This window comes from Rana temporaria, chromosome 3, assembly GCF_905171775.1.
Source record: "Rana temporaria chromosome 3, aRanTem1.1, whole genome shotgun sequence".
NCBI lineage: Eukaryota > Metazoa > Chordata > Amphibia > Anura > Ranidae > Rana > Rana temporaria.
In genome coordinates, this window is record NC_053491.1 from 211,716,232 (window position 1) to 211,730,523 (window position 14,292).

A 14,292-nucleotide genomic window follows, 5' to 3' on the forward strand; every position below is an offset into this window, starting at 1 on the left:
GAGTAGAAGGAAAAATGGTTTCAATAAAATTTCAGCAAATTTTGGATGGTAACTTGATGCCATCTGTGAAAAAGCTGAAGTTAAAGAGAGGATGGCTTCTACAAATGGATAATGATTCTAAACACACCTCAAAATCCACAGGGGATTACATCATGAGGCGTAAACTGAAGGTTTTGTCATGGCCTTCACAATCTCCTGACCTCAACATAATTGAAAATCTATGGATAGACCTTAAAAGAGCAGTGCGTGACAGACAGCCCAGAAATCTCAAAGAACTGGAAGACTTTTGTAAGGAAGAATGGGCAAAGATACCTCAAACAAGAATTGAAAGACTCTTGGCTGGCTACAAAAAGCAATTACAAACTGTGATACTTGCCAAAGGGGGCAGTACAAGATATTAACTCTGCAGGGTGCCCAAACTTTTGCAGACGCCATTTTATTTTTTTCTGTAATTTTGAAAGTGTAAATGATGGAAATAAAACCTAACTTTTTTTTTACATATTATAAGAATGTCTAATCTGTAATTTGATGCCTTTTGGAGATTTGTCCATCTTTCCTTGGCTTCGTTATGCACATTAATACAAATTTTTACCTGGGGTGCCCAAACTTCCTATCCCCACTGTATATATGACAGACCAAAAGTGAGCATACAGTATAACAGATGTTCATTGATATGGTTTACATACACTTTAACTTTGAAGTTTAATCATTTGTGGGGAAATTAACATTTAAACAGAGATTTTCTTTGCACCGTATTGTATGAACTTGAATACAGCTTAAAGGGGTTGCAAAGGTAAAAAAAAAAAAAAAATCCCTAAATAGCTTCCTTTACCTTAGTGCAGTCCTCCTTCACTTACCTCATCCTTAAATTTTGCTTTTAAATGTCCTTATTTCTTCTGAGAAATCCTCACTTCCTGTTCTTCTGTCAGTAACTACACACCGTAATACGAGGCTTTCTCCCTGGTGTGGAGAAAGCCTCTTGAGGGGGGAGGGGGCGAGCAGGAGGGTCAGGACACTCTCTACTTTTCAGATAGAGAAAGGAGCTGTGTGTTAGTGGGTGTCCTGACACTCCTGCTCGCCCGCTCCCCCCTCAAGAGGCTTTCTCTACACCAGGGAGAGAGCCTTGCATTACGGTGTGTAGTTACAGACAGAAGAACAGGAAGTGAGGATTTCTCAGAAGAAATAAGGACATTTAAAAGCAAAATCGAAGGATGAGGTAAGTGAAGGAGGACTGCACTAAGGAAAATGAAGCTATTTAGGGGGAAAAAATGTTTCCTTTACAACCCCTTTAAGAAAAAATGTAGTACTACTTTAGTAAATTAACCCAACTAAATGAAGACAAATGTGATACTGTATATGATTTACAATGTTTTTAAATGTGAACAATAATGATCTACAATAAGAACATTCTGAAAGCTTTATACTATGTAATGTAATGGTATTCAGGTTTGGGTTTGTATAGGTCAATATTTTGTTTTGATAGTTTAAACAAATTATTTCCTGAGCAAACAATAAATGCAAAAGCCTAAAATCAATTATTTCATATAAAACAGCACTTATTTATTCAATTAAAGTGGGGGTTCACCCAAAAAAAAAAAATTTTTTAATTAGATCTAGCATACTAATGATACTAAGGACATTTATTTTCGGGAGGTCATTTTTTTTTTTCTCTGTACATACCTTTATATCCTGATTTTGTCCAAGGCTTCCGGGTTCCGATGACTGCGGGACTGGGCGTTCCTATCCTTCGGTTCGATGATTAACGGCTTGTGAAACAGGTCCCCTGTCGCACAACGCGCGTTAACAGATTTCCGGAAATAGTCGAGCTGCGAGTCGGCACTATACGGCGCCTGCGCAGTCAGCTCTACACGGCGGGTGCAGGCCCTGTATAGTGCCGACTCGCAGCTCGGCTATCTCCGGGAATCTGGTGACGTGCGTTGTGCGACAGGAGACCTGTTTCACAAGCCGTCAATCATCGAACCGAAGGATAGGAACGCCCAGTCCCGCAGTCATCGGAACCCTGAGGCTGGGATAGGAACGCCCAGTCCCGGAGTCATCAGAACGCGGAAGCCCTGGACAAAATCAGGAAATAAAGGTATGTACAGGGAAAAAAAATTACCTGCCAAAAGTAAATGTACTGTACTTAGTATGCTGGCTCTAATGTTAAAAAATTGTTTTTAGGGTGAACCTCCACTTTAACAACATCGCCAGTATGGTGGACTTCCATAAAAGTGAAGTAGGTCCATAATGAAGTTAAAGCTAAAAAAAAACAATCACCACAAAAAATAAGAAAATACATTTAAAATAGAATCTTGTTAGTAAGATAATAGGTTATATAAAAATGTCCATCTATGAAAGATGAGATGAGCATTTTATTTGAATAACCATTACTGTTAAAATGTCTGATTAAATTATTTGCTACATCTTTTTTCCGCACTGTTTCAGGATTCATTCTACATATCTGTCCGCTTTTCTTGCATTCTCAATGTCAAGCAGATTTTTAACACTCACCACAGTTTAACATCACTGAATCCTTGCTTCACTCTTATAGAATTAACCCTACATATACAAATTATAGTCAGACTGCACATGTCAAGGGGGTTGATCATCTAAAAGCAAATAGTCTGTTCGCTTTGCAAGGAAATTTTCCCTTCCCTTACCTTAGTGAATGAGGTGAAGCTCTTCTGACTTCCAATCATGTGCAAAATAAATTATTGTTTTTTTTTTGTTTTCCTGCACCTGATTGGGTATTCTTTGTAAAGTGAATTTCCATCACATTCACTAAGCTAAGGAAACATTACCCTGCAAACAGCATGTTTGCCTTTAGTAAATCAACCTCATGGTGTTTGCTTAGGGTTTACCTGCACCACTGATTTGTTGACTTTTATAGTATATTATTAATAACATACAGTCCGTAATATGTGGCTCTAACTGCATAGATGGCTCACACTTAAAGGGGTTGTAAAGGTAAAAAAAAAAAAAAAATCCAAAATAGCTTCCTTTACCTTAGTGCAGTCCTCCTTCACTTACCTCATCCTTCCATTTTGCTTTTAAATGTCCTTATTTCTTCTGAGAAATCCTCACTTCCTGTTCTTCTGTCTGTAACTCCACACAGTAATGCAAGGCTTTCTTCCTGGTGTGGAGTGTCGTGCTCGCCCCCTCCCTTGGACTACAGGAGAATCAGGACGCTCTCTACGTTGCAGATAGAGAACGGAGCTGTGTGTTAGTGGGCATCCTGACTCTCCTGTAGTCCAAGGGAGGAGGCAAGCACGACACTCCACACCAGGGAGAAAGCCTTGCATTACTGTGTGGAGTTACAGACAGAAGAACAGGAAGTGAGGATTTCTCAGAAGAAATAAGGACATTTAAAGCAAAATCAAAGGATGAGGTAAGTGAAGGAGGACTGCACTAAGGTAAAGGAAAAAAAATGTACCGTTACAACCCCTTTAAGTGCGCTGTACTCTATATTTACAGGTTCACATATGACCCTGTTGTATGCTACAAGTGTATACCCATTGACTTGAATGGGAAATTATATTTGTCATAAGCAGAATCTGAGATCAGGAAATAGGATGTCAGATATTTTACACCCTATTATATGTTTGTTAACTTCCAAAGACTAGGTCTTGCCTGCCATATGCTAATCCTAGTGTATCTTAGACCTTAGTTTTACAATATTTTACATTTCAGATTAATCAAATCATTTTCCGAGAATCTAAATGAATAATATGTTGTATTACTTATGTGATATTTTGCAGGGAGGACTTTAAGGGTTAATTTACACAAAAGCTAGGTGCACTGTACATCCTTCCAGCTCTTGTGTTTCAAATCTCCTGCTCCAGGAACGGTGGTAATGCAAGCAGTTTCTTTGCAGAGATCTATTACCAAGGATGGGTGCTACAGCCAGAAAAGGTCTGTATGATACTTCATTCATTGAATGTGTGCAGGAAATAAAACCACTCATGCCTACCAAGGGTTTTAAATGTTTAGTTGCTAGTTGTTAGTGTTTGAGGATCTCTTCGTGGGTATTTGGAATGTGCAACCCTTTTTATGTCTATGTGTACTGGCTATTCTTATTTAAATGTCCTATAAAAAAAAGTTGAGGATTCTATATTATTGGAGTACAGAAAGTTTTCAAACATGTTTTACAAATTTAATTTGTATTTGATACTCTTTGATTATATTTGTTTTTGACACAATAAAGTTATACTCCAGAATGATGAGGAAGTTAAATCATTCACCAAGTAGTCAGCCATGAAAAAAAAGCAAGGCCTGTGAGTTTTAGTGGTTAAAGAAGGACAACTTGATTGGGGCGGCCAGTGCATGCGTTTCCCTTCCTTATGACCCAGCAGGTGAGTTAAATGAACCAGAGCTCTCCAAAACAAAGCAGAAACTAGCATAGAATGCAGCTTAGTGCACTTACATATCTTGCAGCAGCCATCGTTATATGTCTGAACAGATCCGCCATTCTAAAACAAAATGAAAATACAAATCAAAAAATAATGTGCTCAACGTTTTTCAGTCACCAAATCTGTGACTCCACAAAGGTTAAGCTGGATACACACAATACAACTTTCTTAGACTTTAGATTAACCAAAAAGCCATATAATCTATGGTCAAACAGGCAGGCCTACACACTACATAGTTGAAGATAAATTTAAAGAAGGTCTAACAACAAATGTTGTATAGTGTGTATCCAGCTTTAGTCTATATTGATAATAATCTGGATTACAACCTACTTTACCAGCAAATAAACAAATATATCTAGACATCTCTATAGCTTTTTTTGCTCAACGAATGGCACTATCAAGCCTTTAAAATACTTTGTATTAATTACAACTTTCTGAATTCCAACGGAGGCAACGCTCAATAAGTCAGTCTCAACACATGCTATCAATGCAATGCAATGAATTTTCCCACAAATCACTATCGCTCAATTCTGCAAGTGATTCTAATTTATTATCGCTGTTTTTTAGCTGGTCTAACACCACTTTTGACATAAAGGGACACTTTTTGGTTGCTATGGACAATCTCCAGTTTCCAGGCAGAAAGAACAGTTTTTATTATATAAAAGTGCATGTAGGACACTGGGCAGACCACTAGGGACAAGGGGAAGACCGGAGAAAAGACTGGACAGCCGCACTTCCACAAAATTCTTAAAAAGTTGCTTTTAATTGTAAAAAATGGAAACGGCACAAAAAAAGTCACAGCAGACAGTGGGGTGGATAGCTGACGCGTTCTGAGGTATCAGCGCTTAGTCATAGCTGGGACAAAGGGGGCGTGTATTTTTTTTCATACAGTACTGTAATCTATAAGATTACAGTATACTGTATGTATTGTATTTATTTACTTTTTTAAATTTGGCGCTGATCTCCGCCCCCGTGCGTCGTAACGTCGCAGGGAACGAAGCTCGGCGGCACTCGGCACTGTGAATCGAGCGAGGAGGACACACCTCGATCACACAGCGGGGAGGCATCGCAGGATCCAGGGACAAGGTAAGTAACTCTGCCTGTGGACACTGCGAGGCGGTCCATAGTCTGGCTCGGGGTTACCGCTTTTGGTCCTGAAATTCCACCCCGAGCCAGACTCGGGAATACCGCTCAGGGGGTTAAAGGTTTGAATGGTCCAGTCTACAGTCCATCACAAAGGCCTATGCCTGCCCATGGTCATGACAGACCCAGGAGCATAGGTTGCAGTGATACACAAAAGCAGAGAGCATCTCTTACCCTTGGAATAATAAACAATAACATTAAATTTCATATGCATGAGGGCAACATATGTGAGCCTTCTTCATTACTATCTTTCTGGGGCATAAGGCTGTTGAACCATCATGGTTCTCAACAGTAAAGGGATTTTTAATACAGCTTACCTGTAAAATCCTTTTCTTGGAGTACATCACGGGACACAGAGCGGCATATTCATTACTATATGGGTTATATGGAGTACCTTCAGGTGTTGACACTGGCAATCTCAAACAGGAAATGCCCCTCCCTATATAACCCCCTCCCATAGGAGGAGTACCTCAGTTTTGTAGCAAGCAGTATGCCTCCCAAAATGGTCCCCAAAAAGAGGGGTGGGAGCTCTGTGTCCCGTGATGTACTCCAAGAAAAGGATTTTACAGGTAAGCTGTATTAAAAATCCCTTTTTCTTTATCGTACATCACGGGACACAGAGCGGCATATTCATTACTATATGGGATGTCCCAAAGCAATGCTCACAATGAGGGGAGGGAGAACATCTCCAAGACAAAAGGATTTAATTTAGAGAAATACTCAAATCATAATAAATCCAACTTAGTTGAGAAAAATAATCTTAAATTTTAAATTTAACTCAAAAAAGAGGAGCCCCCGGAATCCGAGGGTCTCAAACTGCAGCCTGCAGCACTGCCTGCCCAAAGGCTGTATCAGACTTCCTTCTTACGTCCAACTGGTAGAATTTTGTAAACGTGTGGACAGAAGACCAGGTTGCCGCCTTGCAAACTTGAGCCATAGAGATCTGGTGGTGTGCTGCCCAGGAGGCGCCCATGGCCCTAGTAGAATGAGCCTTTAATGATACTGGAGGAGGCAACCCTTTCAAGCCGTAGGCCTGAGTGATTAATTGCTTAATCCACCTAGAAATGGTGGACTTTGCAGCTGCCTGCCCCTTCTTGGGCCCATCCAGTAATATGAACAGCACATCTGTTTTCCGGATCTTCTTTGTAGCTTTAAGATAGGCCTTCATGGCCCTGACGATATCCAAGGTATGCAGCAACCCTTCCTTTCTGGAAGTAGGCTTAGGGAAGAAGGATGGTAATACCAAATCCTGGTTCAAATGAAAACTGGATACAACCTTCGGTAGGAAGGAAGGATGAGGGCGGAGAACGACCCTGTCCTTATGAAAAATAAGATATGGTTCCTTACATGATAAGGCCGCCAGTTCCTATACTCTTCTTGCGGAAACTATGGCGACCAAAAATACTAACTTTCTTGTCAGTAAAACCAAAGGAATTTCAGCCAACGGCTCAAACGGTTGTTTCTGTAAACTTGACAGAACAAGATTTAAATCCCACGGACAAAGCGGGGATTTAACTGGAGGTTTAATACGTAAGACCCCTTGAAGGAAGGTCTTAACCAGCGAGTGGGTGGCCAGCGGCCGCTGAAACCACACTGACAGAGCAGAAATCTGTCCTTTGATTGTGCTTAATGCCAATCATTTATCCACTCCTAGCTGGAGAAAACTTAAAACTCTATCGATGGTGAACTTGCGAGGAAGCCATAGCTTGGACTCACACCAGCCTACATAGGCCTTCCAGACCCTGTGATAAATCACCCTAGAGACCGGTTTCCTGGCTCTGATTAGGGTAGAGATTACTTTCTGAGACAGACCTCTACCCCTGAGAATCAGGGATTCAGCTTCCAGGCCGTCAAATTTAGATGCCGTAAGGCAGGGTGGAGGATCGGACCTTGCGATAGCAGGTCTGGCCGTAGAGGAAGAGTCCAAGGGTCTCCCACTACCATCCTTAAGATTAGTGAGTACCATGCCCTTCTGGGCCATGCTGGAGCTACCAGGATGACTGGTATGTGCTCCACCCGGATCCTGCGCAGCAGGCGGGGTAGTAACTGGAGCGGGGGAAACGCATAAAGAAGTTTGAACTGATGCCAAGGGCAAACCAACGCATCGGTTCCGCAGGCCATCGGATCCCTTGAGCGGGACATGAACCTGTCTAGCTTCTTGTTGAGTCTCGATGCCATGATATCCACGTCCGGCACTCCCCATCTTTGGCAGAGTGCTTGAAAGATTTGTGGATGCAGAGACCATTCCCCCGGCAAAAGAGTCTGGCGGCTTAAGAAGTCCGCCTGAAAGTTGTCCACTCCTGGAATGAATATTGCCGATATGCAGGGCACATGAGCCTCTGCCCATAGGAGAATCAAGCTCACCTCTCTCTGAGCGGCTTGACTCCTGGTTCCCCCTTGGTGATTTATGTATGCCACGGCCGTGGCATTGTCTGATTGAATTCTCACCGGGAACCCCTGCAATTTTGACGTCCAAGCCCTGAGGGCTAGTCGAGCAGCTCTGAGCTCCAAGGTGTTGATGGGCAACTGCTTCTCTGGCGTTGCCCAAGTACCTTGGCGAGTGCAACCATCCAAAATTGCTCCCCAGCCCGTCAGGCTGGCGTCTGTGGTCACTATCTTCCAAGCCACTGGGCTGAAAGACTTCCCCTTCAGTAGATTGTGAGGGTCTAACCACCAACACAGACTTTGTCGGACTCTTGATGAGAGCGGCAACGGGATATCCAAGGCCTGTGGCCTTCTGCTCCATGCTGACAGGATGGCTGCCTGCAGGATGCGAGTGTGGCTCTGGGCGTATGGTACCGCCTCGAATGTGGCCACCATCTTGCCTAGTAACCTCATACATAGGCGAATAGTCGGTTCCTTCTTGCTTAGAACCAGTAGGATTAATTCCTTGATGGCTTTGACCTTCCTCAGAGGTAGAAACACTCTTTGTTGTTCTGTGTCTAATCTCATGCCGAGATATTCCAACTGCCTTGTGGGCAGGAAAGCTGACTTTTCTCGATTTAGGACCCAGCCGAACTTCTCGAGGTATTGGACCGTGAGGGCCACTGCTCGCTCCAAGCCGGGAGACGAGTGATCTATGACTAGGAGGTCGTCCAGGTATGCTAGGATCGTGACCCCTTGGATCCTTAGTTTGGCTAGGATTGGAGCTAGGACCTTCGTGAACACCCGGGGGGCCGTAGCCAACCCGAAGGGAAGCGCCACGAATTGGAAGTGACGCGAAGCCACCATGAAGCGTCGATATTTTTGATGTGGCTGATAAATTGGAAGATGAAGGTAGGCATCCTTTATGTCTATGGACGCCATGAAGTCGTCCTTTTGGAGTGTGGTAGCTGCTGACCGCACGGATTCCATCCGAAATGAGCGGATCTTTAGGTATGTATTTACCATCTTTAGGTCCAAAATTGGCCTGACATCTCCATTGGACTTCGGGATGATGAATAGGTTGGAGTAGAAACCTAGCCCCTGTTCCAGGACTGGTACCTCTACTATTACTTCCTGGGAAAGTAGATGATTTAATGCCGACATTAATGCGGCTCCTTTCTCCGGATCGTTTGGAATCCTCGACTCCTGGAAATGAAGAGGAGGAAACCTTAGGAAATCTAATTTGTAGCCCGTGGCCACGGAAGACCGTACCCACTCGTCGGGAATGCTGGCTTCCCAAACCTCTGAAAAGAGTCGCAGCCTTCCCCCCACCTTCGTGGGTGGGGGCGCCCCTTCATAAGGTCGGCTTGGGGGCTGGTTTTGCTGGTTTGCGAACCCACTGCTTTCTGCCTCTAGCAGCCTGTCCTTGTGATTTGCTGTTGAAGCCGAAGTTTGCTTTCGCAGGAGGCCGTCGATACTGTTTGGCATTAGAGGGCCCCTGCCCAGGGGAGTACTGTCGTTTAAACGCAGGCCCCTGAAACTTCCTCTTAGTTGGCAAGAGAGTACTTTTGCCATTTGAAATGGTTTGAATGTATTTATCTAGGTCTTCTCCGAAGAGTCGTCCTCCATGGAAGGGGAACCCTACCAGGAGCTTCTTGCATGGGGGCTCAGCCTCCCAGCTTTTTAACCATAAGAGTCTTCTCATATGGATAAGGGATAACGATAAACGTGACGCTTGCTGGATAGAATCCTTAATTGCGTCTACTGTAAAACATATGGCCCTAGGGACATCCGAAAATTCTTCTGCCTGCTGGGCAGGAATAAGTTTAAGCATCTGCTTAACTTGATCCGATAATGCTTGAGCAACCCCAATCGCAGCCACAGCTGGCTGTACTACTGCCCCTGCAGTAGTGAAGGAGTTCTTAAGTAGTGCTTACAAGCGTTTATCAACTGGATCCTTGAATACCTGTATGTTTTCTACAGGGCATGTTAATGATTTGTTAATACATGAGATGGCTGCGTCCACTGCCGGAGTAGCCCATTTCTTGGAAAATTTATCTTCCATAGGATATAGGGCAGAGAATCTTTTAGGTGGTAAGAAGATTTTATCTGGCTTGTTCCAATCTTGGAACAAAACTCCCTCTAGTAGAGGGTGGATCGGAAATACTGCATTGCTTTGAGGCGCCCTCAGTGAGCCCAAAGCTGAAACCGTAGATACCTGGAGATCTGGTACTGGCAAGTTGAATGCATTATGGACCAAGTCCGTTAAGGCTTGAATCCACCAGCTCTCCCCTTGGGAGACTGCTCCAGACTCCTCTGTATCCGGATCTTCGATCCCTGAACCTACTTGGTCCTTGTCCAAGAGGTCGTCCAATTCCCCTGAGGAAAGGACCTCCTCTTCTGAGGGTCTGCGCTCGGGCGACGGAGATCTAATCCGTTTACTGCCCCGCATAGCTGTGGCTGTCATTTTTCCCATTCTTTTCTCCATCTCTCTTAAAGAGGTGAGTAATACCTCGTCCGTGACCATCTTAGGGTTGGACTGACCCGCGCCAGCTCCAGCCCCAGATCCCGATGGCCCCAAGGCTCCCTGTGGGGAAAGCAGCGGCATAGCTTTGTCCGAGACCTCAGACTCTCTGGGGGAATCCCCACCTCTTGTACCTTCTGACCCGGATGCCATGGTACAATACCGAGGTACACCTGCTACCTATTGGTATTTGGAACTATAAAAGTTAATTGCCCAAACACCTGTTTTGGGGATAAAAAATGCTTCCTCTCCCCTAGATGACTTTTCTTTTTTTTTTTTTTTTTCGTTTTTGTTTCAAATCTAGGAAAGAAAAAACATTCTGTCCCCGAGTAGTATTGCAAAGAAAAAACTATGAGATGGAAAAGAAACAGCCTATTTCTAGGCTTGAAAACAGTCTTCTGAAGACTGCAATATCCTTTCTGGCCACTGTGTGTCCTCGGCGCCCCGTGCTGCCGCTCTGGTCTTTCCTCTCCAGTTCCAAAGTATTGTATGGAACAAATAAGGAAGGGCCGCCCCTTCCTTAAGCCACTGACCCGCCCTTCCCCCCCCAGCAATCTCAAACAGGAAATGCCCCTCCCGACAGGGGGGGGGGGGGTTGGGAGGAAGGGACCTCTCTGCTCCAGCAAACTGCAGCCTGCAGCCTGGAACCACGAGGAGGTCAGCGTTTTGCCTGCTTTGCAGGCTCTGAGGAGGAAGACTGAATGGAGCATCGCCTGGAGGCTTGCAGGTAAGCACAGCTCTCTGACACACACATATACTTTTATATCACACAGGCCCCACTCAATGCTTTTCCAACACTACAAGGGAGGTCACATCTTATGGGGAATAATACATATAGAGCCATCCTATCTTTATGATATGTGACTAGTTTGCCAGATGCAGTGCATAACTTTAGGCATGTCCCCTGTGACCCCCCAGAAAAAACCTGCTAAGAACCAAGTTCCGCAAGTTTTCCCCTCACTTACCTGCTCCATGCCGCAGGACTTTGCCAAGCAAGAGGCCCAATCTTCCCCCATCTCGGTGGGGATGTCTAGACCTTCAGGCCCTGGGTTCCTATGAAGGATCCACTGTCCTGGGCCCATATAGCACCCTGGCAACAGAAAACATTAGGCACCCAAAGGTTTTCTAAGTTCTGGGCCCAGGGTCCAGCTCTCTAAAAAGAAAAGCATTATGGGCTATACCCCAAGGGTTTGGGGTCCGGTTACTGACCACTTTAGCGCTGAGGCTTTTTTGGACAGAACCGGTAGCTCACCTAATCCCAAGGATGCGGAGGCAAGCTAAACCATGACTAACACCTAAGACACTGGCGTAAAAACTGAGGTACTCCTCCTATGGGAGGGGGTTATATAGGGAGGGGCATTTCCTGTTTGAGATTGCCAGTGTCAACACCTGAAGGTACTCCATATAACCCATATAGTAATGAATATGCCGCTCTGTGTCCCGTGATGTACGATAAAGAAATTAAGAATATTTTGTGATAGTAACCTTTTAAAAACCACCCATAGCAGTTTTACTGCTACAGGGTGGCTCTACTGTGCAAAATCACGTATATACAGTATATGCAATTTTGCACTTCCGCCTGCAGGGGGGGAGCCACTTCTGCTGTGATTGTTCACAGCAGAAGCTGATCTGTAGGTGATGGGCACTGTATTTCTGCTGGCACCCACCATGTAAACAAGGCAGATCTCCATTCTGACAGGGGGAAAAATTGATTTTGTGTTCCTGCAAAAACACTGGCTAGGCACACAGTTAACCCTATGATCCCAGTCAGTGTCATTAGTACAGTGACTGTGCATATTTTTGCCATTAATCACTGTATTAGTGTCACTGGTTCCCGCAGTGTCAAAAGTGTCAGTTAGTGTCCGAGTGTTTAACGCAATATTGGAGTCCCACAAAAAGTCACTGATCACCGCCATTACTGGTATAAACAAAATTCCATAAAAATATCCCATACTCTGTAGACACTATACCGTTTGCATAAACCAATCAATATACCGTATGCTTATTGGGATTTTTATTACCAAAAAACATAGCAGAATACATATTTGCATACATTTTTGAGAAAATTTGATTTTTTTTTAAGTTTTTGATTGAATATGTTTTAGAACAGAAGATACAAAATATTGTTTTTTTTTCAAAATTGACAGTCTCTATTTGTGGGGAAAAAAAGGACATAACTTTTATTTGGGTACAGCATTGCATGACTGCACAATTGTCAGTTAAAATAATGTGTTGTATGGCAAAAAGTGGCCTGGTCATGAAGTGGGATAAATCTTCCGGAGGCCAAGCAGTTAAGCATGATGCTGTACTATTATGGCAAGTCATCTCTGCCAGCCTTTGACCACATATGGTATGTCTAAACGCAAATTCAGGACTACTGCAGGAACACATCAGGGTCAATTTGTAAAGGCTACTTAGAGCATAGAGTTGACTGTGCACAACTGTGTGATGGGTAGACATGTGCATTCGTTTTCGTCCGAATGCATTTTTGTCTGAATTTTGGGCATTTTCTTTATCGGTTTAACAAACGAAAACGACAGTGCAGAAAGATCCGACATAAAAAAAGTTTTATTTTTGTTGCTACAACAGTTCGATATAGATAGAAGATTCGACATGACAGTGACAATAGTGATCTGTGTCTATCGAATCTGTGGTCGAATGTGCCTAACCTTAACTCTATTAATCCAAGATTATTCTACATAGAGAGGAATGATTCGACACAGAGAGAAAAGATTAGACATTATAGAGACAGTGTTGGGGTAGACCATTTGACATGAACGACGAAGATTCGACGAAACAGCAAAAAACATACAAACAACGAATCTGTGATTGAAGGCTTACGGTGTCTGTCGAAAGTTCTAAGAAGGTTCGACAAGCAGCTAAACTGCACAACGCTGCAATTGCAATCAAATGCTCCGCCAATGGTCTATAGAAGAATTCAAATGTTGGTTGACTAGTAATAATAATTTATAAATTATTACTAGTCATACAACATTAGAATTCTTCTATAGCTTGTAGGGGGAACATTCGACCGGATATGTACAGTTGCGGCGTTGTACAGTTTAGCTGCTCCGTCGAATCTTCTTAGAACATTCGACAGACACCATAAGCCTTCGAAGACAGATTCGACCTTTATTCATTCGGATTTTCGGACGAATGTATTTTTTAACAAAACAAAATAAATAAAAACTAATTTATTTTTCGGAAAAAAATAAATTTCCGAATCAAAATATTTCAGTGTGCACATGTCTAGTGATGGGCCCAAAAACTGATTCAGCACCTTTGGGGATCATCAAACAGGCTTTTCAGCAAAACTTTACAAATATGTTTATTACAATCAAAATAATTACACCAAAGTGGAACAGTGCACCCCTTTAAAAAAAAGTTTAAAAAGCATAAAATATACATATATTGTATTTACTACATAGCTACACTATCTATTTAATTGCGTTAGTAAATCATGAAAGAATTTATCTCTGACAACACAAACCTTTAGACATTCACTGTCATTAAAAGGAGGGCAGACAACGCTAGAACCCAGTATCATGGCACCTACTGTAGTCTTTGTGCACTCGTACTTGGTGCAGTTAGAAATCCAGGAGTCGCCCACCTGAAAGGTAAATCACTCTTTGTAAAAGACATTAAATTGCTTCTGAAAGAAAGTTAAAATATCAGAAGTTATAGAAAAAACGAGGTAGAGGATGTGATGAAAGAATAAATGTCCAGGGGTCATCTTGCCATGCCAAAATAATCATCAACATGTATAACAAAATAGTAACGGGAGTTTAGTGATGATCATTACTCTTTTTAAAGCAGTAAAAAAGCAGTAAAAAAACAGTATTTATTACAAAT

The 14,292-nt window shown here is 43.0% G+C and overlaps 1 protein-coding gene across 2 annotated transcripts in view; it reads right to left on the reverse strand.

The window, feature by feature from the left end:
* OTOGL (otogelin like) overlaps positions 1-14,292 on the reverse strand; it is a 218,400-nt gene that overhangs the window by 15,671 nt on the left and 188,437 nt on the right. For both annotated transcript variants that reach the window (XM_040344209.1, XM_040344208.1), the window contains 2 exons: positions 13,931-14,050; positions 4,424-4,469 (listed from right to left, as the gene is read on the reverse strand). In XM_040344209.1, coding sequence (XP_040200143.1) covers positions 4,424-4,469; positions 13,931-14,050 — 166 coding nt within the window. The remainder of the gene's footprint in view (positions 1-4,423; positions 4,470-13,930; positions 14,051-14,292) is intronic.